Source organism: Mastigoproctus giganteus, chromosome 12 (assembly GCF_048544385.1).
Source record: "Mastigoproctus giganteus isolate SK-2022 chromosome 12, ASM4854438v1, whole genome shotgun sequence".
Lineage (NCBI taxonomy): Eukaryota > Metazoa > Arthropoda > Arachnida > Uropygi > Thelyphonidae > Mastigoproctus > Mastigoproctus giganteus.
In genome coordinates this window covers 49,797,179-49,823,486 of record NC_143586.1, presented here as the reverse complement: position 1 = coordinate 49,823,486, position 26,308 = coordinate 49,797,179, and the positions used below count along the sequence as shown (strand labels likewise).

Genomic DNA, 26,308 nt, shown 5'->3' with positions numbered 1-26,308 from the left:
AAATTTTTTTAATGCAGAAAAAAAATTGCTGGGTGAGACTGGTTTAAGTCAATTATGGAATGTGTATAATCCTGGTTAGTCTAAGAAAATCAAAGAGAATTTCAGTTGCATATGCCACAAGCATAAAAAAATATATATAAAAAAAACTGCCTATTTGAACTGGTAACTAAGATAATGCTAGAAAATGACCTTAAAAGCTCAGGCATTATCTGTTACATCCGTGAAAGTGGCCTTCAGCTGAACAACATATCTAAAAACGTTGTCACAATGAAAAGAACTATAAATTATATGCATATGGAAGTGATTCCATCAATGAAGGAAAGATTATAATATATTAATAGTTTGCTGTAATGAAAGATAATGTTCTGCTTTATTTTATCTTAAAAGGTATGAATAAAAAATTGCATAATTTGAAAGTAATATGCCAGAGTTCATTTGTAACAATGAGAAGAGAGTCTGGGTGGAAAAATGTTGGAAAATTCAGACATTTTTGTGGATTGTCTTTAAAATCACTTTATATCATGCAAACCATCCTGGAAGTGCTTACTAATCTTGGATAGTCATATGGACTCTTACATCATGTTGGAAATAGCAGCTGAATATGAAATTTTGATGCATTCTTTACCTAACCATGTGAACTATTTTGCATTTTTCAGATCTTACATAATTATATCTCGAAGAAGCGTGCAGTGCATGTATAGTGACAGATGAAAACAGGAAGTTCTCAAGATTTCATTTTGGGAAAGTGCTTTTTATGATGTGGACTGGAGCTAAAACATCTCAAAATAGTGCATGGTGGAGTTCAGGTTATAAGAACGTTTTCCTTTTGGACAAATTGCCTATCATAGCATATACATTTCACTCCAATGAAATACCCCATGAAAATAACAAAAATGAACGTATATTTGTTAATGAGTGTAAATGAGGTTTAAAACCACACATACCAGACCTGCAAAAATTGTTAACAAAATTTCACCCATTCCAAGGTTGTTCATATGCCAGAAAATCAGAGGAAACAGTTAGCTGCAAATTTTACTACAGCTGCAGAATTTATTCAAGGGTGTAAAAAGTAAATGCATGTTAAAAAAAAAAATTAAAGGAAGAAAAGTTAAAGTCTGAACTTTGACTCCTCCTCAGATGATAATTTTGCTATCAACTTATCTGATTAGGAAGTGATTTTCAAAAAAATGAATGTTTTTAAATGTTATGAACCTTATAATGAAAGTATATCATCTTCAGACTGGATCAGGTGACTTACATACTAATGCTGGCTCCATGAATCGTGTACTTTATATTCTGACAGATATTGTCCTTGTGGCAGGAAGCTAATAAACAAAGGAAAGGAAAGAAAATCTCAAAAACTTAAAACTTTCCTACAAGCATAGGACGGATGGCCAAAAAGTTTTTTTCTTTTAAATTTAAATTTTGGACAATGTGATATTGATAATTTGGTCTTACAATGCTTTCATTAATAAAAAAGGTAATAGCAATTGCACTTATGCTCTTTCTATCTACTACAGTCTGCTCCTTAAGTTCTATAATAATTTAAAAAAAAATGTGTTACCATCTGTCCTGGCTTTACTCTGTAGATAATATATAAATTTAACTTCAACTTGCTCAGCATAACCTAAAAGATATTGTTTGGATGAGAACCAAAAGTATCATTATGCTTGAAGAGGATTGATGTGGCTAAATCACTATGAAAGGAAGAAGTGAAACATTTAATTAAACTAAGTAATGTGGAGGCTGAGTACAATATATGAATGGAAAAGTAAAAGTTTTAATGACTTGTTATCCCAAAAACCTGTGTAATGATCAACAGCCATATTTGGTTTCTCTGAATCAAAAAATAATTAAATAATATTAAAGATCAGAGACAGTGGTTAGAATGAAACTTACTTAATCTGAAAAAATTCATCAAGCTAGGTGTTTGTACCAGTGCAGACTTTCAAGTTGTCCACAAACAACTGCCAGTGGATATTAATTGGTGTCTGATAGAGGAGATGACATTTTATAGACTTTCTAGGAGGGCTAACTTGGGTGAATAAGAATTTGTTGGGGGTGGTGATGTTGTTGCAGACTCCTTAGAGAGTTGTGGCACTCCAGGATGATTTTATTGGAAGTTGCTGTCATCTGCATCTGTAGAACTGAGAAATTTTTAGGATATTCTAGGGGTTTTTCTGGGCTCTACCTACAATCCTGGTGAGCCTTCTTAATCCCAGAGGAGCATAGCCTTTTGAGGAGGAGGAGAGGATTGCTGTTTTGTTATTAATATCTTGGTTGAATGCTTGAACTTGGACTGGTGAGGAAGGAAATGGACCTGCCTGTGTCATCCAGGCTTCAACAAACATTTTCTTCAGTGACTGTGGACAGTAATACAGAAACTTAATTAAACAATAGGGAAAAAAAATCTTGAAATGCCCAACTGGAGATGATGTAAGAAATCTTGGTGCTTTTAATCTTTATTCTGATATTATGGCAGGCTCTGTTGTTCTTAGCTGCATTCTCCAGTCTGGTGTTTCTGGAGTCTTCTGTCAATCTTTACTTCAGTTTGCAGTATGAATGTCTGTGTAATTAAAATAAACAATTCCTTGCATTTTTATTCAGGATGATTTCCAACACTGCTAAGTTACGAAGGTTAGGATTTAGAGAAGAAAAGAAAAATCTCTCTCTCTCTCTCTCAGTATAGGGATAATACAAAGATTATGAAGCATCATCATCAAACTCTGATACTAGAATACTTTTCTTTTTTTTGGGACCAATGTAATAAAGGAAGCTTTCACCTCACCTAGATTCTCCAACTTCTCAGAATATTTCAGTGATTATTGCTACTTCATCAGGAAATGGATGGGGACCTCTCACCTCTGAAAGCTTGTAGTAAAAATATTTTGGAACATTTTAAATAATGCTTCACTATTTACATTTTGTTTTGTTAATATTTAATTTTAATAATCATAATTTATTACTTAAATGTAGTTACAATGAGATATGCATAAAATTTCCTTCTTTTCATATTAACAAGTTACTGCATGAAAGTTTACTGGTTTTATATAATTTATGAATTTTTCTGTAGAGTGAAGCATTACCTAGTAAGAGAAGGGTAACTATGGCTACAAGTCCTCAGCCACCTTCCAAATCTGGTCGTCTCTCCAATTCTCAGTCGGCTAATTCCTCCAGAGATTGCTCTACTTCAGAGGCATTTGAAGCAGAAATTAATCTGCAGTTAGGAGCACCTGTGGAGTCTGATACAAGCCTTACTTTTCAAGAGAGCAATCCCGAAGAATATCTTCAAGGAATATGGAAGAAGCTAGGTGTTGGAGAAGATGGTTATTTGAACATTGAAGAACTGGCACATGTTTGTGAACATATAGGAATGGAAATGTCAGAAGAGGTGAGGAGATTTAATTAAATTAGTTGGTGTATGAATAGTTTTTTTAAAATCTTAATTGTGCTTGCATGCATGCATGTCCACTTTTGTCTGTCTATATAATTTGCTTTTTGATTGTAGACATAATGAATATGCTTATGTTGGGAAAAAAAAATCATAAATACCTGATGTAAAAATGTTTATTGCTAATATGAAAGATAAATGGCAGTTAATAGGCATTTTCCAAACTATAGAAAATGTTTATTAACTCTATTATTTAAAAAATAATGAAGAAAGCAATAAAGTTAATAAACATAGAAAATATTTATTAATTATTATTAATTAAAATAAAAACACATCTGCATTTGTTTTTTCAGAAATTTAATAAATACTCAAAAATTAAACTACATATTGAAGGCCAAATACTCATTTTGCAATATATTTCTGTCTCATTAGTGACTTTTTTCTCCGTAGTTAAAATTGAACTACACAACTTTAAACTAAGTAACCATAAGTTTCAAAATCAAATAAACATTTAGGGCAAAAACCTGAACTGAAGCTATGAGAGCTAAATAACATCATAGTACACGTTAGGGTAAGCACTTCAGGTATGTATGTATTTGCAAGCAAACCTAGTTTGCTCACAACTAGATACACACATTCACCATTGGGAATGGCATTATTTAATATGCAAAACATCGTCCCAACAACAACAACAAAAAGTTTCTCAGATGCATATAAATTGCATGTGCATTATTGGGAATACATTCAATAAACAAAAGTCCTTTCCAGCTAATTGGGAATAAATATACAGTATAGACCTATTCAAATATTTCAAATTTGGTATTACATAATAGCCTGTTTTTTAAAGACAGAGACACCTAGAAGAATTATTATATGATGATAGGGTGCCCCATCCCTTTTAGGGGAAGAGAGAAAATGTAAGAGAAATTTTTCTTTTTATTTTTGTGATTCACTTGTTATTAATAAAAATAAATAAATTGGCATATAAAACAAGTTTATTTTATGGAATTAACTAAATTAAACACAGTAGTAAATAATGATCAATAATAAAATTACAAATAAAATAAACACAGAAAAATAAATGCCTGAAATGTGCAAAAATAAATAGGGAAATTATGTATTTTAAATAGTGATCAAGAATATTAACCATATCACTTCAAGTTTAATCATTTCATACTTATAATATCAAAACTGAGTTGATTTGTTTCATAAGTCAACACTCCATGAACTCTCCACAATAATTAATGTAACCTCCATTGCTAATTGTGTGCTGGATAAAATAATGTCACAGGCCACCAGTTGGATAATGAATTTATCTTAAATATCTTAAATGAATAAAATTTAGTTAAAATGAATGATGTAAACCATTCTTATACCATATGAGAAACTGTTGAAAGCTGCAAAAACAATACTTGAGAGGTGCTAACTATTGCCTGCCACTGAGCTGTTAAATAAAACTAGATCATTAAAGAAACTGAACAAATAAAAGTCTGCACTCACTCAGGGAAGCATGCCAGCATGGGATTCTACAGGTTTGGTACAATTACCGTCTGAAAACAGTAGAAAACCCCTCCTCCACCACCACTATCCAGAAGATACCCACTAAGAGAAATCTCTGATCAAAGAGAGAAGTAAGTTTCACAGAACCACAGTAACAACTTGATCATAGGTTATCTGCTATGGTAAAAATTCCTAAGCTCACATATCTATCTCATGGCTTGCTGTTACAGCAAAGTGGCCATGGATGCTGTGATGTGAGTAGTACAAATGTATGCTTTTATATGGTTAACATCTTGTAACCAGGCATCACCTTAAGCAAATTAGAAAGCATACTGCAAATTTCACTGTTGAATGGACCCAATCGACAGGTCTAAACATAATGTGCATATGCAAAATAAAAATTTGCTGAGCTAGAATAAAAAGTGATACAAAAATTAAAATAACTAATAATGACATTACTTAAATAACCAAGGATAATAAAGTGAAAACACAGAAAATTAAACTAAATGAGTGTAGGGGTAACCATGTCAAAGAATGTGAAAAGTAAAGGGAGAGCTGAAGAACACAAAATTAATAATGATTGGGCTGCATACTGCCTGTATCAGAGTTTTGCTGTAATAGCAGGCCTTGACAGAAATGCAAACTTAGGGAATTTTCACAGTAACAGATATCCCAGAGGTTCCCTTTTTAAAAATGTTTTTGTTTAGTTATTTCTCTTAATGGGTGTTTATGTACAATTTTGTTGGTGTGGGTAGGTTTCTAGTGTTTTCAGGCAGCAGTTTTGCAACTTGTGGAATCACATGTGACAATTGTATGTCATTAGGTGAGCACAGTCTGTTATTTATTTCTATATTTGGTTTCTTTTTGATTTTGCAGTTCATGTAATGATTTAGTTTTATTTAATTGCTTGGTAGCAGGTAGCACTAAGTATTTCTTCTTGTTGCAGTTTTCAACAGTTTCTCAAGTGGTGTTAAGAGTGGTTTAATTTAGGCGCATTGATGACAGTGCATTTTATTCATTTTTTAAGTTAATAAAAATGGTCCAAGAATATTTGTAGCTTAGATAAACTCTTATGTTCCTTGTTCTTTTCTCTTTATTTAACTTTGTAATTCTTTGTTACTTTTCTTAATATGCATATAAAATGTGCATACAAAAGTAGGCATAAATATGCCTATTTTTGTATTACCAGTATCCTGATTTTTAGATAAATAGGGAATTTTCCTTTTTGGTGAGTTATTTGTATAAAATGATACTGGGCAGTTTAGGTTAACTTGTAGATAATGACATTATCTGTAATGTTATAATATCCCAAGCTTTCATGGCCAGCATTATCCTCTACCATTGACATACTGGTGTCACCACCCTCATGGGTAGCACAGTTGGTAGGATCGTCGTCCTCACACCGTATGGAAAAGACCTGAGTTCAAGTCCCCTCGATGACATGAGGATTTTTATGGGGCTTTTTCAACACATGGCTAAGTTAGTTGATCACAGGTGAAGGTAGCATGGTTTTTTTTTTCTCCTGGAAACTCAGGTTTTTTGTCTGAACAGAAAATCATCCTCAGAACACGTGCAATTTAAAGACAGTATTCACTGAGCAATATGGCCTTAGTTGCTGATGCTCCTTAAAACCTACTACTACAACAACTGGTGTTCCCAAGACAGAAACTGAAATCACATGCATAATTCTTAAATTACTTTTAATGAACTGAAACAGAAAGAAATTAAGAAACATTATATCACTTTATTTTTTTTGAGCACACTGCATTAATAATAATAATAATATTAAATTATGAAATGATGCATATTTTCAATCATAATATAATAAGTTATTTTTTATTAAAATGATTCTTTTTGTGGAACTGGTATGCATGATATCTTAAACATGTATTATAAAAATGTAGAAATATAAATGAATTATATATGTTTAATTTTAAAAGTGTATACAAAAAGTATACTTGAATGGAAATCTGTAAACATATTTTGCTTATATATTTATTTAAGTTTATTGAAACTGCAGCAGTAAATACAAACTGAATTCCTTCAGATATATTTTGTAAAAGCTCATTTTATTCTGCTTGCAGACTCTGTGGAGTGTAATATAGCATTTCAGACGGCTAGCTGTGGTAGAGCATTTGTTAATCAGCATGCATTTACAAATGCACAACTCATTGTTAATTGATACTGTGCATGTATGTGGCTCTCATAAAACTCAAGTCGTTAACAGTTTTTTTGCCATATGGCTTTCTGGAGTATAAACAAGAACTTTTTTTTAAATAGAAACATGATCTCATCTGAGCTACCATAATAATTAATCTTTCCTCTGTTATTGGCTAAAACAACTGGTTATAATGTGTTGAAGAGAGGCCTCATTATTCCTTAGCATGACATAAGCATAACTACTGCTTCATTAATGCTAATATAGAATACTATTCGACTACTTTTTTATTTATTTATTTTTTAACTTAGTAAGCTATATGATGCTGCATAATCTCTTTTTGCCACTTTCCAAATTGCCAAATATTCAACCTGATAGTCACTAATTTGACAAACCTGTACTGACAAAATATACATAGCCAAGTTAGGCAAAATATACATAGTCAGCAAAAAAAAAAAAAAAAACACTTCACATATCACCTGTGCATACTCTTCAATAGTTTTCTAGTCCTTTCTTGAATTTGTGCAAATTACCCACTTCCACAACAACAGATGGAACTTTGTTCCAACAACCCACTGGCTGAAGGCAAACTTCCACACATCCGTCCTGCAAACATCCTTCCTAAATTTGAATTTATGCTCCTTCACTTGTGTAGTCTTAGCAAGAGGAAGAATGCCATTGGCATTTAGCTTGCTCAATCCATTCAAAGCCTTAAACACCTCAATCAGATTGTCTTACAGGTGCCTAGGCTTCAGATGCTGCAGTTTGCAGAACTGAAGCTTTTGTTGGTAGGACCACCCTTTTGTTCCCCTCACCAATCTGATTACCTTTCTCTTCACTAGTTCCAGAAGATCTATATCCTTTCTAAAACAAGGCCTCCAAACCTGTATGCTGTAATCAAGATGTGGCCTAGCCTAATTATTGCCTTGTGCAATGGAATAATCTTAATCCCTGCTAGCAATCCTGTATAGCATTGACAAAATGGCATGAGCTGTTATGGCAGCCTGTCTGCACTGCTCAGAGAACTTCATATCTGACTACACAAATACCCCTGTGTCTTAACCATTTTCCACTACCCTGAGTGTACCCCCACAGTTGATACATTAATCTGGAATTACTGCCACCCATATGCAGTACCTTGCATTTGCAAATATTAAACTTCAAGTGCCATTTCTGAGCCCATCTGCATATTTTTCTAAATCTTGCTACAGTAGCTTACCTTGATCATTGTCATTAACTACCCTGCCAACCTTTGTATCATCTGCAAACTTAAGACGCTAATCCTGATATACATTCATCAGTATAATTAATAAATATAGAAAACAATAATGGGCTCAGCACTGAACTGTGGAGAACTACACCAATATTAGTAGATAAAGAGCAGTGTCCATTAATAACCACTCTGCCTTCTCACACTCAACCATCCCTTTATCCATAGCAGTAACTTGCTCTTAATATCATACCTCTCCAATTTGAACAGTAGTCTTTTATGTGCAACAGTATCAAAAGCTTTCCTGAAATACAAATATATGATATCAAAATTATTTTTTGATCCAGTTCCTTTTTTACTGCATCATGGTATTCAATCAAATTGTTCAGACAAGATTGCCTGTTAACAAATCCATGCTGTGACTGCAGTAGAACTATATTCCTGTCTATATGGACCTGCATTACTTCCTTAACTGGTGAATCCATTATTTTCCCTGGAATAGAAGTTAAGCTAACGAGTATGCAGTTACACATGTCACCTTTTGATTCCCTTTGTGATTTAGGGATCCAGTTGCATAATATCTCCAGTCCATAGGGACTTCCCTTGAACCAAAATCTTTTCTTATAATTTTGGCTAAGAGTTTCTTCTTTGCTGTCTCCCTTAATATAATTGGATAGATCCCATCTATCCTAGGTCCCTTTTTTATGTTTAGCTTCAACAGTTTCTCTTTTCCTTTTTTCTCTCAGTTATTGCAAAATCATTTAGTTTCTGGTTAAAGTTTGATAAACTTCTGTCATCTCCTTCCCTAAAGAGTTCCTCAGGTGTGAATGCCGATGCACACAATTGTGCATCTACATTCACTTACTCAGTTTGTCAGCAACCTGAATAGGATCAACAGTTAAACCATTGATATCAAGTGGAACAATGTGATTCAATCCCTTCCTTCTACTGTTAACATAAGTAAAGAAGTGTTTGCTGCTTTTTTTTCCATATTTTGCCAGAGACTTCTTGTAAACTTCCTTAGTTTTCCTAACCTCCTTTGTGTTTTGATTATAGACTAGTTTATATCTACCATAGGCTTCTGTATTACCTGTTCATTTATATACATCCCATACATTTTTATTCTTTGCCATAAGTCTCATTAGTTCATTTGACATCCATTTAGTTTAAGCTTTTGAATAGCATTTCTTAGTTGTTATGAAAAGCATAGTAGCTTCTGTGATTACTTTTCTAAATGCTTCCCATTTAGAATTTGCTTTCAGTAACATCATCAATTGGTCCTACTGCACAGAATTTAAAAACTCTGAGACGACTGTATTCACCCATATTAAAGCAAAAGCCCTTCTGTGTACTCTTGACAATAGTTAATGTCTTTAAGTAAATCCCACATCAGTACACTGTGATCAATCCCACATCAGTACACTGTGATCACTGGTAAATGACCCACTGGATGGGTCATTTACCTGTAGATGAGTCCACTTAACCTGTGCGGAAAAAAAAAAATTAAACTGTATGTTGTCCTATTCAGGTTACTGTGATGAATGGGTTAATGTGCAAAAATGGGGAATGCATGAGATTATTCTGTAAGTGCTAAATGTTATACCCTTAATATGTTTATATGTATAAAAATTTTCTTTCTGCAGGTTAAGTTGTATAGATTAAGTGTGTGTGTGTGTGTGTGTGTGTGTGTGTGTGTGTGTGTGTGTGGAAACCATGCAATGACTGAATGAATGCTTGTGACACGCATATATAAAAAAACAATTGATTGTCTGATTGTTCATATCTAGGGACATGTGAATGACGATGAATGCAAATTGGTGAATGTAGTCCTAGGTGCTGAAAATTCATATGTCCCTAGATGTATATATAAAAAAAAAAAAAGTGTATGTAGTATGTCAGGTGTGTAAATGGACAGAGCACATGTAAAGCATGTGTTGTTTTGACAGGCCCCCAGTTAGAATGCAGTGGGGACAACCTCCAGCCTTGCTGCTGTCATAGTTCCTCTGACTTTGCTCCCCCTTAATACCAGTATCCTCTTCTCACCTACACACCCAAACCTTTTCACCTGATGGACTCTACTACCCCAAACCCTTTTCTGCTGTTAATAGTCCCCTCCTCTATCCCTTTACCTTCCAATTTCCAGGTGGAATGTCTTCCTATCATCCACCTTCATTATCTTCACCCCTTTTTTCCCAACACTCAACTACCATCCCCACACTCTCTTTCCAATAAAAACTTGTAGAGTTTTTTGTTTGTTTATTTATTTTTGTTTTCTTCGTCCTTCCCTAGCAAGCTCAGACAACTACTTCCAGAGTTCATTCCCACCAGAGTCTTTACCTATACCCTACATCCGGCCTGCTTTCTCGGGGTGGTGGACGGGCAATGGGGAATCCCTCTAGGGACCCCTTCAGCTAAATGACCGGAGGAACAGCATACCATCTCAAACTTATTTATGTAATACCAGCTAACATTGAACTTTAAATGAGAGGCAGTAATCAAAATTATTAATAATTTGTGTGCAAGAGTATATATTAAGCACCCATTTTACTTTTGTGATGCAGCCCAACCTTGAGCTGTTAATAAATAAAAACAGCTATAAAAATTAAACATTTTAAGTATATACAAAAACAATAAAAAAAACTAATTGTGAACAGAATGCATTATGGAATAGTCCATAAACTTTTCTCATATTGTTTATTTTCCAATCAGATGAATATAAAGCTTTCTGCTTTTTACCCTTCTATGTTAAGTGCTATTTATTGCATTCATAAATTGATATTGGTGCCAATAGAATTGACATTAACTGATATTAATTGATTTAACACAAATTGATTTGAAGTTTTTGCTTTATTTAAAGTGGTAATTACAAATATCACAATAATTATACATATAAATAAATAAAAGTTTATACTCTGTATAGTTGGAACCAGAGGAGTTTACAACTTTATTGTAATTATTTCAATGTACCAATATAACAATAGTCCATACAATAAATATTGCAATAATTACAAATATGAGTGATTATAAATTATAATCTGTTTCATTTATTGAGACTTCATGGTATCTGTCAATTAATTGATAACAATTAAATATTAAGAATTTTAAATACTTAATTGGTATTATTTTCGTAATTGCTACTTTTATAGCTGAAATGCAGCTATAAAAGCTGCAATGATCAAAATAGTACTCCATAATACTAAAGCATTTTCGCTTTTCAATTCTTTTAATTTTTCATACCAAAAATCCACCCCATTCACATACACTATCAGTAGTATGTGGGTGGGTGGATGGAGAGACCTGCTTAGGTTGCCTATGAACTTGTATAGCTATTTAATTGTACCTATTGGCACCTAAGGTACTAAATTAAAAACTGCTCTCTGTTTCTTGTTAAAATATGTAAATAATTAGATTTTTAAAAATATATACACATTGTCGTTTGTTTGTTTGTTATTTGGTTTTTAGGAGCATTAGCATATACACATTGCATTCATCATTAAGTAATTGGATAATATATACACAAAAGTATGATAGGAGCATATTTCAAAGCCAACTTGTGCTGCACTGCTGCCATCTCTTGATTTATCTAGGCAAACTCCCAGAAAGCAAAGACATGTTATTAGAAGGATTGGACAGATGATGTGAGGTTTTTTTTTGACTGATGCTGTATAAGCTTGCTTCTTTGCTTCAATTGCTAACTTCATAATGCTAACTTACTTGATTCATTCAAAATTTGGTTGTGGAAGTTACCTGTGTTGCTTAAGCATAAATGTAAGTTTTGTTGCTATAAGGTATATGTCCTCTGAACTTTCTTGATAATCCTCCCTTGCATTGTTATGGCTCTACAAAACATAAATTAAATTTAAGAAAAAAAAATTTTTCAAGCTGTCATGGCTGTTATAGAAATTGTTGTTTCATATGCACTTAAATCCAGTAGCCAAAATGATACATGCAGAACCATTTGTGGGTGTGGAACTAATACCACACACACACACACACACACACACACACACACACACACATTTTGAGCAAGGGCAAGAAAAAACTATATAATTTTAAATATACATAGTGACTGATTATAGTAATAATGAATAGATACCAAGAAGCAAATAGTCATTAAAGAATTCATAATCAAACAATATCTGGATGCCACCATTATCCATATTAGTAAAGGGAAAATTAAAAATTAATATTGATTCACATGGTATGAGTAAAAATGAAATTTTCTTGATCTTAGGATAATATATTTATAATACTTCAACCTGAGACAGCATTATTTCATTAACGTTGTATATGTCAGTGAAATAAAAGTTTAATTTCTAAAAGTATAAATTTACAGGTCTTTGGATTTATGGCACATTACATTTCTAGAAAATTATAATTATAAATACTTTGACAATCTACTCTCACCTTATGTTGCCATTTTTCTTTTCACTTTGACTTTCCTTTTTATCAGGCATTTTTAAGGATGAAATAATTCAAAAGTACATTGTAACAGAGATATTTGAAGAAGCAGGCTCACTGGATTGTTTCTTTCATGGAGAACTGGAATGTTCTGTTCTGCTGCATGCCTTTTCTGTAGGTAGTGTACATCCATGGGCACTATTATTATTCTGAATTGGCTTCCATTATTTCCTCCTCTCTCTCTCTTCCAAACCAGTCCGAACACATGCCATAACTATTCAGCATCCTTTTACTGTCCAACTTAAAACTCACAGAACAAACTTTTCTTCTTCCTCATTTATCCCTTCAACTTCTGTTTACTGGAGCAATCTCCCTTTACACATATTTCCTGAAAATTATGATCTACAGAAATTCAAGTCTAATGTCAACAAGTATCCTCTTTCATCTTCCAGTTATGGTACTAAGTACTGTAGGTTCTAATACCTTTTGTGTTTGGGGGTTTCATTCAAAAAAAAAAAAAAATGCCAAGACAGTTTGCATCACTTAAGTTTTCCTTCCTAATATTCTGAGCTTTCGTTTTTCTATATTGCACTCTAAATGACTATAAAATTTCAACATTTTATTTTTTTAGAAATGCTTTTTTTTCAGACATACATTTGCTATTATTTTGGTTTTTTTTTTTTTTTTTTTTTTGGGAACAAAACAAGAGATTGTCCATCAATATTATTTATGCTTAATACATCAACTACTTCAACTTGGGATCATTATTTTATGTTATTTTTAAAAGACATATTTGCATCCCCAGCATTACTTGAAGAATTTTGATGTTGAATGCAGCACATGAATATAGACATCTGTAAATTATTAAATAAATTTCAAAATTAAGATAACTTTTTGAAAAGAAAAGGAATAAAAGATTGGTTCAATTTTCTGTTTCATAAGAGATGACTTGCTCATCTCATAGAGCTATTGAATTACTCTAAATTTGAGTCACACATTCTGCTTCTTTTTTTATTAATTCAAAATGTGAGTCATTGCTCTGGATTACATTTGATTGCTATTCTGCATCCCATTCTCTATGCTAAATGCACCATTACAGGCGTTATTAGATTTGCATTGACATTTTGAAGCAACTTTTACTGCATATGTAAAAAGAGTTCTGTGAAATTGAATATGATTCCAGTAGCACAGATAAGAAATAAATTTAACTTGAATTTGCACAGTCTAATCTGAGAAGTACCGTTGAAATGGGTACTCTAACCTTTTTTGCTTTGTGACCTAGCATGTTGTCACAGAGCAGGGGAAATAAAAAAAAACCTGCAATACTCCAGAACAGGAAGAATAATATAGTAAAAGCTATGCCTAAGAAGAAGGAGATGAAGGAATCTTTGAAATGTCAAACTTAATTTAGTAATGTATTCTAAACTTCAGTAAATATCTTGTCAAGAATGCAGAGTATACGAGAGTTGCATATAGATTGGTGTCATTTGTATTTTAATATTAGTATATTTTTTTAATAGACTACCTATTTGGTTCCTTCATCACATAGGTTCCTGTCCAGCCGAACTTTAAATCTCTTCAAAGTGTCAATCTTAACCACCCACGGAGGCAACTTATTCTAATAACGAACAGTTTTCTGGCTAAAAGAACGCTTCCTACAGTTTTCCTTATAATTTGAATTTACAGTCCCTATTTCTGGAATAATTCTCATATATATTTAATTGCAAGTCATAGTTTCAGTTTTTGATTTCTGGGCTAGTAGTGTATTTATTAAATGTTTGCATCAGGCAGGTAATAATAATTAATTATACAAACACTAATTATAGCACTTATTCATTCCTTCTAGTATATAAAAGTGAAGATAGATATTTTAATCTGATTTTTCTCTGGACTTTTCTGTGCTGACATGCTTCACACATTTAAAATTTTCAAATTCTAAAGGAAACAAAAATCAGATCTTGATGTGCAAGTTGTGAGACACTTTATGTTCAGCTGTCTCCTGCAGTTTTTATGTTTAGTTAATGTTTAATTCTGATAATTGTTCAAATCCATAAGTATTCTATTTTCAAATTAAGAAATTATAATTACAGTTATCCTATGTGATTGTTTGACAGAGCTGTCTGTGCCCCATTATAAAATGAGGCATCAATTCAATAACTGTGTCAAATGTGCATACTGCAACAAATGTCTTCTAAGCATCTTATAATAATTTTAATTGCTCCGAAGTGTCCCTTGTTGTCATGATTAAGTTAATAGAGAAATTTGATAATTTCTGATCATAAAAATTTTAAAAGTAACAAGCTGTTAGCTGTATTTTTTTCTTCTACTTTTCCATCACATTTCCTTTCTTCTGTGAGATGTACCACAAAACTTATTTGTTTAAAATTTTTATCCATTTTATATACAGGGTTCTTCATTGGTAATCATTTCTTTAATTTAAATATAGAAACTACTATTCAATTTTATATCCATGCCATTGTTTTTACAAAAATTTTCATTTCAAATCTCTGTGTACTGTGTTAAAATATATATGTATAGCTTTTATCTTCTTTTTCTATTGTAAGGCTTCTGAGCAATTTTTAAAAAAGAAATATTCTATTTATTATCATTGAATGACTGAAATATTTTATTCTAGTTCATATTTGATAAGGTTCATTTTTATGGTCATTTTCTTATGTTAAGAATTTTAGTCTTTTAAATTCTGCTTTTCTGTTTTTTTTTTTCCCTTTCTTAAAAAGAAAAAGTGATATTAAATACATCTTCTCTGATGATTTTATTGAGTATTTTAAATTCTATGTAAGGTACAGCTTCATAAATATAAAATAAATGGAATCTGAGGAATCTGAAAAGAATATATTTTTACTTTCATTCTGACTTATATTTTTAAATTTGAATTCATTCTTAAAAAAAAAAAAAAAAAACAATCATATGAATCATTAAAATAACTTCACTTCATTAAGTCATAAGGTTATTATTTATGAGACTTGAATAAAATGTTTTTTTTGCAGACTCTTAAATTTTGATTTATCTAGCCCACCTGAAATGTAACGTTGATTTGTAAATATTTTGTTTTTGAAGGTTATTACACAGTTGTTTGAGAAGTTGGATTGTGATCAAGATGGCAAAGTAAGTTTTGAGGAATTTCTTCAAGGCCTTTTCCAACATGGGGGACCACAGGCATTGTCAGATGGATCTGATTCATCACTATCATCCAGCCCAGTGCATAAGTCAGTAATTTACAAAGATGATTCTCGAGAAGACCGCCAGATGGCAGTAGCTTCCGAGTCAGGAATATTTTCTTCCATTGATCCAGAGAATACAGGGTAAGTATAATTTTCTGGTTTACAAAATGCAAGGTTCTGGTATGCTTTTAAGTTAATCATTTTTAAATTAAAATAAAAAGGTTGCTGATTAATTTCCATTAATTATTTCAGAATCATTTTTCGTTGTGTAATTTCTTTAGTTCCTTTCCTTTTTAGGTTAGAAATTAGAAAGTAAGTTAATCGCAAAGATAATGAAATAGATAAAATTTTATAAAGTTATTTAAAAGTAGACCTGAATTTATTCTTTGGTATTTTACTTTCAAATAAAAATTAGCCCTATATTTAGTATTATGACATTTCAATTTTGCAATAAAAAAGCATATTGGGATAGAAATTAAACACACTCACTCACTCTCTCTCTCTCTCTCTATATATATATATATATATATATATTGGGAACAACTGTTGTGCTTATCTTAATTTTTCAGTGTTATCAGTCTAATTTTGTTAGACAAATTTAAAATAAAAATAATGAATATAGAATTAGTTGGGCACTATACTGACTTTGAAGATGCAATTTTTTATACATGAAAGATTAAAAAAAATAATTAAGTTGATATAGTTGATTTTTGCATACATTTAATGGAAATTAATAATTAGAATCATACTTATAATGAATGGACTAGTGAATGAACACCTGCTAAATGTATTATCCTACATACTTCTAATTTTAAGTTCTGGTCATCATTTGATGTTGTCATGTTTTTTTTTTTTTTTTTTTTTGTTTTTTTTTACTGTTAATATGAGTAAATGATAGAATAGCTATAATTTCACTTTCAGTCTGTATAATTGCATCTTTTACACAAGTGTTACCTTCTTATTGTGCTGCTATTTCCATTAGACATGGAGACATCCCTTCATATATATACCACTTCCTTTCTATAATAATTAAAGCAGAAAAAAAAAAAAACCAAACAAACTTGTGAAAACTACTTACATATAAATGTTAAAAAATTATTCCTCCAAGAAAGTAATCTGAATATTAGATTTGGTGAGGAATTGATATTTGGTTAAAAAAAAAAGATTTGGTACACTGTTGTACTATTTACTGAACTCATGTTTATACCATTCTAATTAATCATTCTTTGCTAATCATAAAATGGATTTCTTTTGAGATATCCAAAGTGCTTATATTAAGATATTTAAAAAAAAAAAAGCTTTTTCTGACAAATATGCATTTTTGATTCTTATTTCATTAGCTATTTTCAAAATTTATAAAATAGTTAAAGCTAATTGGCCTATTCGATATTTGCAACAACCATAAAACTGTGTGTGTGAGAGAGAGAGAGAGAGAGAGAGAGAGAGAGAGAGAGAGAGTGCGTGTGTGTGTTTTTTTCAGCTTGAAAAGTGGAAATTTCTTACTAAAACATTGATGTTATGTCTCACAGCAGGACAACTACACCTTTTTTTTTTTTTTTTTTCTATTGAGAGCTTCTTTGCACTACTTTCAAGCATGGTATTGCCAAGAGGTTATTCTACTATTTGTTTAAAAGATGAGACTTGCTGTGACAACCTGTTTCAGGACTGATGTGTCCCTCACTGAATTGTGGGTGTTCTTTAGCAATAGTTCCCATAGACAAAATGGCCCAAAAAAAAAATTGTTTAATGTGAGGTACTATATGATTCAATACCTTCAGATGTTTCACAGCACTCATTCACATTGAACAACTTTTCTTTTGATAATTCTGTCTGAGAATTGTCACTAGAGATAATCTCTTTTTTTTGATGAGGGACAAGTAAACTGACTTTCATAGCAAATTTTCATGTTTTAAAAAATGTTAGAATAACTTTTGTTTATTGTACTTTCAAAAAAATATTCTTGAAAGTACAGTAAGCCCTTGATTTTACAGACTAATAGGGGGAAGGAAGTGCCGATTATTGTGAAATGTTAGTATAAATAAAGTAAAGAGATGACTGAGTGGAAGAAGACAGAGTGGTAATCAATGGACACTGCTCTTCGTGGACTAATGTTATTAGTCCACGAAGTAAAGTATTGCATATGGGAAGCAGTAACCCCAGAATAACATATCAACTGTGTGGTATTGCACTGACAATGGTAGAGAATGAAAAGGACCTGGGGGTAATTGTGCAGGCAGATATGAAGTTTTCTGAGCAGTGCAGACAGTCTGCAATGCTCAGGAATTTTTGTAGCAGCAGGGATAAGGAGGTGATTATCCCCTTGTATAAGGCAATGGTCAGGCCACACCTAGAGTACTGTATACAGGTCTGGAGGCCTCATTTTAAGTAGGATGTAGAGCTGTTGGAACGAGTACAGAGAAGGGCAGCAAGATTAGTGAATGGAATGAAAGGTTGCTCTTACGAAGAAAGGCTAAAGTTTTGCAAATTACAGTGTTTGGAGACTAGGCACCAGTGGGGTGATCTGATTGAGGTGTATAAAGCTTTGAATAGTTTTAGCATGCTCAATGCTGATGGGTTTCTTCCTCTTGCTTAGAATATTGCCTGAGAGGGCATAAATTCAAATTGAGGAAAGACAGCTGTAGGATAGATGTGTGGAAGTTTGCCTTTAGCCAGTAGGTGGTTGATTGCTAGAATAAACTTCCATCTCTTGATGTAGAAGTTGATAGCTTAAACAGATTCAAGGCAGAACTGGACAAACATTTGAAGCGAGTGAATGGGTGAAATGAGAAGGGTGTGTGTATTTTGTTTTTTTTTTTTTTGGTTTTTTTTTTGGTTAATGCTATATAAGCTTGCTTTCTTGCCTCATGTGCCCTTGCTATTGCCAAGATTTTTAGAACCTATAAAAAGTTAAATTGAAAGTATTTTTTTCAAGACCATTTGTACCATATACAAGTGAAAATTTTAAGAGTTACTCCATATATGTATGTACTAGAAACCTGAAATAAGGTTAAGCAATAAAAAAAAATAAGCTTTTATTTACTTTCACTTTATTGGTAGTAGTAGGCAATTTACCATGACACTGTAGCAGTACTCTGGTACCACTCAAATTTATCATCTGTTAAATTCAAAGTCCATTAAATCAAGGATTTACTGTAGTTCAATACCTAGGTGATATGCCAGCAAACATGGAGTTTATTCTACTGTGAGACATAAGGCTATATCATTTTCCTGTGCAGTTCAAACTGTGTTCTTAAAAAAAAAAACACAAAAAATGACAAGGCATTATTACATGCTTTATTTTTACAACGATAGAAAATTTGACCAGCATGTACTTGAATGAAATGACATGCATATATTATTCTGTAAGCTCTCATTTAATTTTGCAGCTATTATCATATTTTTCTTAATGTGCTAAATTGGCATGGGCAAACCAAATTGCAATTATATTCAAATGAAAAACAAATAATTATTTTATTTTGAGAACAAATTTTTCAAGGACCACATTGGAAAAGTAACCCCTTGATTTCTTTTATAACAGCAAAGTTTATTTAATTGAAAATTTACTTAAATTTGCATTTATTTAACTCAGGACTGTAGTCCTGAATGGTCCACAGCCTATCTTTGTGGCACCATATCAAGTTTGGAAGAATTAGAGAATTTATATAGCCATAGTTTCTCATTAGTGTTACCACTAAACATGAAAGAACCTTTCTAGGTTTTAAACTGTGTGTGTGGGGGGGGGGGAGGAACTGCTCATAATTTTAAAATAACTTCTTGGTTTGAAGGGGTTTTTTTTTTTTTTTTTGTTATGTTATTGTCCCTTTATATTAGAGTTAGCAATTTAGTGTGTAGAATACAAACCTCATTTATAATATCAGAAGTATGATCTGTACAGAAAGGATAGGAGGGGAGAGGAGTTATGTCCTTGGATAAGAAGCACATAGAATCTAAGGTCGTGCACCTATTTGACATGGGTAGCTAGTGTGATGTGGTGTCAATTTGGTGTGACATAAGCTCTTGGAAAACAAAAATGAGAGTTGGAGAGTGTTATAGGCCTAATAATTGTAAAGAGTATAATGAGCATAACACAGACAAATAGAATGAGCGAGTAAATCAAAACGTCTTATAACAGAGGATTTTAACTTTCCAGATATTGAATGGAACTTTCCAGTTGGTTAATCATACAGTAGAAGGACTTATTTGCAGTTGTTGTAGGACTGTTTTCTACTCAGGGTGTTTGAGAGGCAACAACAGAAAGCAATATCCTTGATCTGATTATCAGCAGTGATTCTTCGGGCATTAAGAATCTACATGTGAAGATACCACTAGGTGACAATGACTGTAACGCATTGATCGGGAATTTACTTAGATATGACTACCATCAAGAGTAAAGGAAATGGATTCTGCTCTTGTAAAAGCTACTACAATGGTCTTACACAGTTTTTTTAATTCTTTTCAGTGGTACCAACTGATGTTACAACTGCAAATTCTAAATCGATTCAGGGAAGTGTTCAGGAAAGTTATCGTAGAAGCTACTAGGCTTTTTATACCAACTAAGAGATTGTCAGGTTTAGACCTAAGTGGATGTCAGATGAAGTGATGAGACTAGTGATAGAGAATTAAAATGCATGGAAAGATTATAAATTAACGTTTGATGGAGAAACCTATAGTAAATATAAACTAGTTTGCAGTTAAGTCATGAGGGAGGGGGTTTGGCAAGCTAAGTAGATTATTAGAAAAGAAAAGGATGAACCGCTATGGTATGTTATATATGAATTGCATAACTATTTATGATCCTCTTCAAATTGCTACAAACTGAATAAATATTTTTAATCTGCATCGATGCATGAAGAAGTTATTAGGGATGGGGATACCAAAAGTACACCAAATTCTAATTGGGATCCAAATGATTTTGAGATAACTAAGAGGAAAATAGAAGACAAATTGTTAAAGCTAAAAGTGAATAAGGCACCTGGGGCTGATGGAATCTGTCCAGTTATATTAAAAGAAGCAGTAAAAGAGGTATACTAATTATTAGCCATTATTATGAGAACATTTTGAGTTCTCATAATAATATATAATAATAATTGTGAGTTCTCATAATAATAATTGCCACAAGACAATTTTTGTGTCTAATTTTTTTAAGCTTTAGGCCATGTGACTGAATTTTATGCCATGGCTTGCTTGAATGTTTGGCAGTATGACTTTACTGTAGCAACGTAGATGTTCTTTAAAATATAATGCAGGTCAATGTATGATTTTTTTTTTTTTATTCTTATTTATTACTTTTTTTTTTTCTTATTTATTACTTTTTTTTTTTTTTTTGGATAGGTTGTGATGCTTTAATAAATGTCTTGGTATAATTATATTTAAAAAAAAAAAATCAGAAACCCCAATGAAATTTTTTTTATGTTTCTTTTTTATTAACATTATGGTAATTAATATGTTAGTTACCAATTAACCTGCACAATATGCATATTTCAGAATGCTTTTTGCCAGAGTCTGTAATGATGTATTTACTTCTCTTTTTTTACAACAAAGCTACCACTGATGTAGCAAAAATGTGTCAGTTTTATTTATGTAGGCATGTTTTTGCCTACAATTTACAAAAAAACTTACAGAAACAGAAATACAATATTGTATTTAATACAGTGTAGGTGCTAAAACAGGATGATGCTTCCTAATAGTTTACAGTCCACTTATATAGTAACTCCATCTTGCAAACCAGCAATCTCGTAACCAACAGTCAAACCTTATAATAAAAGTGCTTTATGATTTTTGCATATTTCATTTAAACAAATAAAAAGGGACATTTTACAAAAATTTATATATGGTGTAAAAAAAAAAAAATCATTTTTGAACTCAACATACACAAGTTAAGGATATGCATAATTAGTCAGACTCCAAACCCATTATAGGCTTGTATTACTTAAAAAAAGATTCTCAGGCTCTCAGTAATCAATAAGGATCCAAAACATTTATTACACACACACACACACACACACACACACACACACACACACACACACACCACCAGATTTTGTGCTAAAAATTGTATCCACACCCACAGAACTCCAGCTGCGGGACTGCTTACAGCTATAGAATGTATAGGTATAACCATAATCAGCACCATTGCTGTCTGTATTGTTCAGTTCATGCAATTTCATTTCATGCTTTCGCAAATTACTCATTTCGAATAAAATAAATAAAAAATAAAATACAATCATGAGGCCAAACATTATGATCACCACAATCTCCATGAGGGGACGCATCCAACGTCGAGGGCACGGTTGTGATTGTCAGTTCGAAGCCCGTGCATTGTGGAAAGGGAATTACCTGACGAAGTTCGAATGGGGCAAGCGCCACAGATCATTCCCCACTCGAACTTGTTAGGTTCGAAGACCTTTGTAGTTAAGGTGTGGCGGGAATGGAGGGACATACAACCACCCAGCGTGCCGGGACGGGTGAACCATCACTGGTTTGACAGTCGAGGTGAACGATAGTTGGCACGTGCTGTCCTACACAACAGACGGTTCATGATGCCCCAGTTAACGGCAGAGTACAACCAGGGGACACAAAGAAACGTTACGAGCACACCATTCAGCTGATGCTCCTGCGGATAAGCCTACCGAGTAGGCGACCTCCTCATGTGCCCATGTTGACGACCGTCATCGACACTTCCGCCGTCAATGGGCACGGGAGCACCATTCCTGGACATTGGACGACTGCAAAAAATAGTCGTGCGGTCTGATAAATCAAGGTTCCGGCTCCATAATGCCGATGGACGGTACGAATTCGATAGCGAGCAGGTGAACAGCTGCAACCGGACTGCACGGTCGAACGAAAAGCAGGCTGGCATTGGTGGTATCGTGGTTTTGGGGATGTTTTCATGGACATAACTGGTTCATCTCATCCCATTGAACATACCCTCTCTGTCAGATCCTACTTCGGCATTGTTTCGGATGAAGTTTTGCCCCACATAGTGGCCGTGTATCCAGATGGCACTGGATTCTTTCAACAGCGCCCTGTGTTACAAGGCCCGCATGCAGGGATGGTTCGAGGATCATAGCAGTCATATTCCACCGACATCAATCCCATCAAACATTTGTGGGAGGCGGTGGAGCACAGCTGGTCCATGATACTTGAGAATACCTTCTGCGTTCTCGTGGAGTCGATGCCATGCCAAGTGCTGGCAGCTATCACGACGAAAGGTGGCTGTTAGGTTGATGGTCATATTGTTTTGTGTCATGACTATATATTTTGCAGCTTAAATGTTCATATTCTTTAACTTATCGATAATATTTAATTATATCATTAATTCGGTAACAAAGACCTACCCCTCAGATAATGTAATTTTAGGTCTTATAGTGAATGAGGAATTAATTTTATAATAAATATTTTTGAAAATTTGCAAGAGATATCCAAAGTAGTCATTTTACTCTACTAGTACGCCGATTCTGTGACTGTAATATTTGTGATCCAAGTAAATCGTAGAATGCCGTGACTGATAGTAATAAATGTCAAAAACAAAGTCCCAGTTTAAATTTCAGTGGTTAGTTATTTAACCAGTAAATTCCCTTCTGAGAGACATTTTTTATTTATTTATATCGCTTCGTTAAATTTTTCTGTCAAAAGAATCAACGATAGTTAATAAAAGAAAGAAAGGGGCGGGCGAATCTGCCTACGCCGGATTTAATCACGCATATCCAAAGCAATGAAAATGCACAAGAAACTATTTTTCTGTCACACATGCAGTACATGGTTCGACTTTTATCATTTACTTATAATATCCCGATTTCCAATGTCCGTTAGTTATTTGCGTAAATGCATCAATTATTAATTTCTTATTGAAAATGTAACTCATTAAATTCTTGTTAATATAATAAACTCCATTCCTGGTTGAGACTTTCTGATGATATATGCGTTGTCCCATACTGAACTCAAGATGCAAAACTCGAGTTCAGTATAGGACAACTTATTGAAAACATGTTTTGTAAATAAACTTTATGGGAAAACCTTATGTATAAGAGCTGCCTTAGATGCTAGCCAACTGGCATTCTGGGCGAACTATTCAGTCGTCAGCTCCTACTTCAAACCTAAAGAGCAGACTTAAGATATAGATTTTGAGTAAACTGGGAAACAGCCATTCGAAAAAACACTTTTTCAAGTGGCTGAGTTATTGCTTATCAGAATTAAAGAGCATGTCATCCTTGTCCCATATCTAAAATTACCAATTACGGTTTTAACTTGACCAAACGCACTGCTTCCGCCACTGTGGGAGGCAATTAATTCTGGTGTTCGGCAGTCCACTATCCATAGATGAATTCCATGAGTCCAGTCTTCTGTTGTTTCTTGAGATTTAATATTTCTGTCTCCTGGTTTCTTGTCTCACCTCTAAAGAGGACAGACCTTCCTCGTTCATTTTATTCAATTCTATATACACCTCATTCAGAAATAACGGTGAAAATATTAAAGAAAGACATTGATGGAGACATTGAATTTTTGTTTCTTGAGTTCATTGCATTTTATTTTATTTTTTATGCATTGTAATTATATTTCGTTCTGTATTTTCAGACATACTATATGAGTGAAAATAATACGAAGTAGCATACTGGCTATGTAGTACACCTGTGCTAAATGTCGTTTATATCTGACTTTCATATATTTGGTACGAAATAAGATCTAACAAAAATGCAGGTTTCTTAAACCTTACATTTGAAATATGCCCTTATTTCACTCAGCCCCTCAATTTATTCAGGTCTTGTTGAAACAGTATACCATGGTTACTACTATCAACTACCCTTCCAACCTTTATATCATTAGCAAACTTTGACATGTGGAGAGTCGGCACTCTTTCAAAGATTGATCTTTACTGATGCAGTTCAACCGAATGGTTTATTTTAAATCAGTTCGACTCACGTAAAATGTAACCTTTCTAGGAAAATAAATTTTTCTGCAATCGTGTAATTGGCGAGCATTTAGAAATGCCATTACACAATTTCGGATTCTGTAAAAAGATTATCTATGGTTGTCCCGTTGTATAGATAATTTCAAAACTTATGCAAACTTGGATAATCAACGTATCGTTTATGCAGAAAGTTATCAACAGCACTAAACCTAAAGAAGTAACACAGAGTGAACGAACACGTCTGTCCTCCTGTGCCCACACAGTGGTCATCTTTAATGCATGAGTTTCGTATTGATTTATCTTGTTTGTTATTCCTTTGAACGATCATGTGTAGAGCTAGTGCTATTTCACTATCTTATGGTATTTAGAAATGATATTTTTTATATATATATATAATTGAAGGCAGGGTTCATTCTCAACCAAATTTTGATCATGCTGTGGTAGCCAATCATAAATTTTAATTAATACTCTTTGAAACTATTTTGCGAGGGTAGTGATTAATATTAACCACTTCGTACATTCATCAGAGGCAGGAGGGCGCCAGATATTTTCTCTCACTTTTACATTTATCACTCGTAAGGCTGATGAATTTGTTTGGACTTTTAATTTATGAGATATCGTCACCATTATTCAGGGTGATGTATATAGAGCTGTGTGTATTTTTATTTCAGATGCAATTTTAAAATCTTATTAAAAGTCTTTTTGTAGAAGGTTGTGGCAAAATAACAGATTCCTGTAATTAGTCACGTGTTAATGGATGGGAAGGGTCTATCTACACTAGAATCATATGATAATATACAACTTTTGGGGATTCTAATTCTCTCCCCTCCCCTCCAAAGAACCCAAAGATAATTACAGCACTATTGTAATGTGTTTTCCTAGAAGCCATTTTTATCTTACAACTTTCATTCATTATACACAGACCATGAAATGAGAAGCCCGCATTCTTCACGGTCAGTACCCAACAATTACGCCCGTTTTTAACCCCCTATTAATCACTGGAGAGCACACTCGGGAGTTTTCTTAAGATTCTTAGTTTGTCGTGGTTGCTACTGGAATAGAAGAGTGTGGCGATGCTCAGTCAGAAGAGATGGGAGGAAAAAAAAAAAAAGGAACTAAAGGACAAAGCGACACTTGGAATATGAATGTGTGGAGAAATTATGCGCATTTTAATGTCCGGAATCATAAAGTAATTAAGAATTTTATCAATACCTGACAAGTTAGTTTGGCTACACATCAAACTGTAAGAAATAAATATAACCGTTCCAAGGATTTTACCATATAATTTAATACGTTCGTGTTTTTTTGTCTTTTTCCTCAACGATTTTCTCTCTTGTTTTCATGCAAATAAAAGAGCAGAAACGACTTCCCAATCAATCTTTGCATATTTTACTTTCAGTTGTTTGCTTTTTTTGGTGTATGATCTCTTTTTAATATCAAGAAACGCTGTTCTTCGGATGTGATTGTTAATGCTAGCAAAATATAGGTAAAATTATCTGGAGAGACAGGATCGTCTCGAAGAAAACATTGAAGCTGTCATTTTGTCTTTAAAGTCTCT

At 33.1% G+C, this 26,308-nt stretch overlaps 1 protein-coding gene across 6 annotated transcripts in view; it reads left to right on the top strand.

The window, feature by feature from the left end:
- Nin (blastoderm-specific gene 25D) overlaps positions 1–26,308 on the top strand; it is a 535,259-nt gene that overhangs the window by 250,181 nt on the left and 258,770 nt on the right. For all 6 annotated transcript variants that reach the window (XM_090386147.1, XM_090386148.1, XM_090386149.1 and 3 more), the window contains exons 5-6: positions 3,074–3,391; positions 15,739–15,983. In XM_090386147.1, the coding sequence (XP_090242273.1) occupies positions 3,074–3,391; positions 15,739–15,983 (563 nt within the window). The remainder of the gene's footprint in view (positions 1–3,073; positions 3,392–15,738; positions 15,984–26,308) is intronic.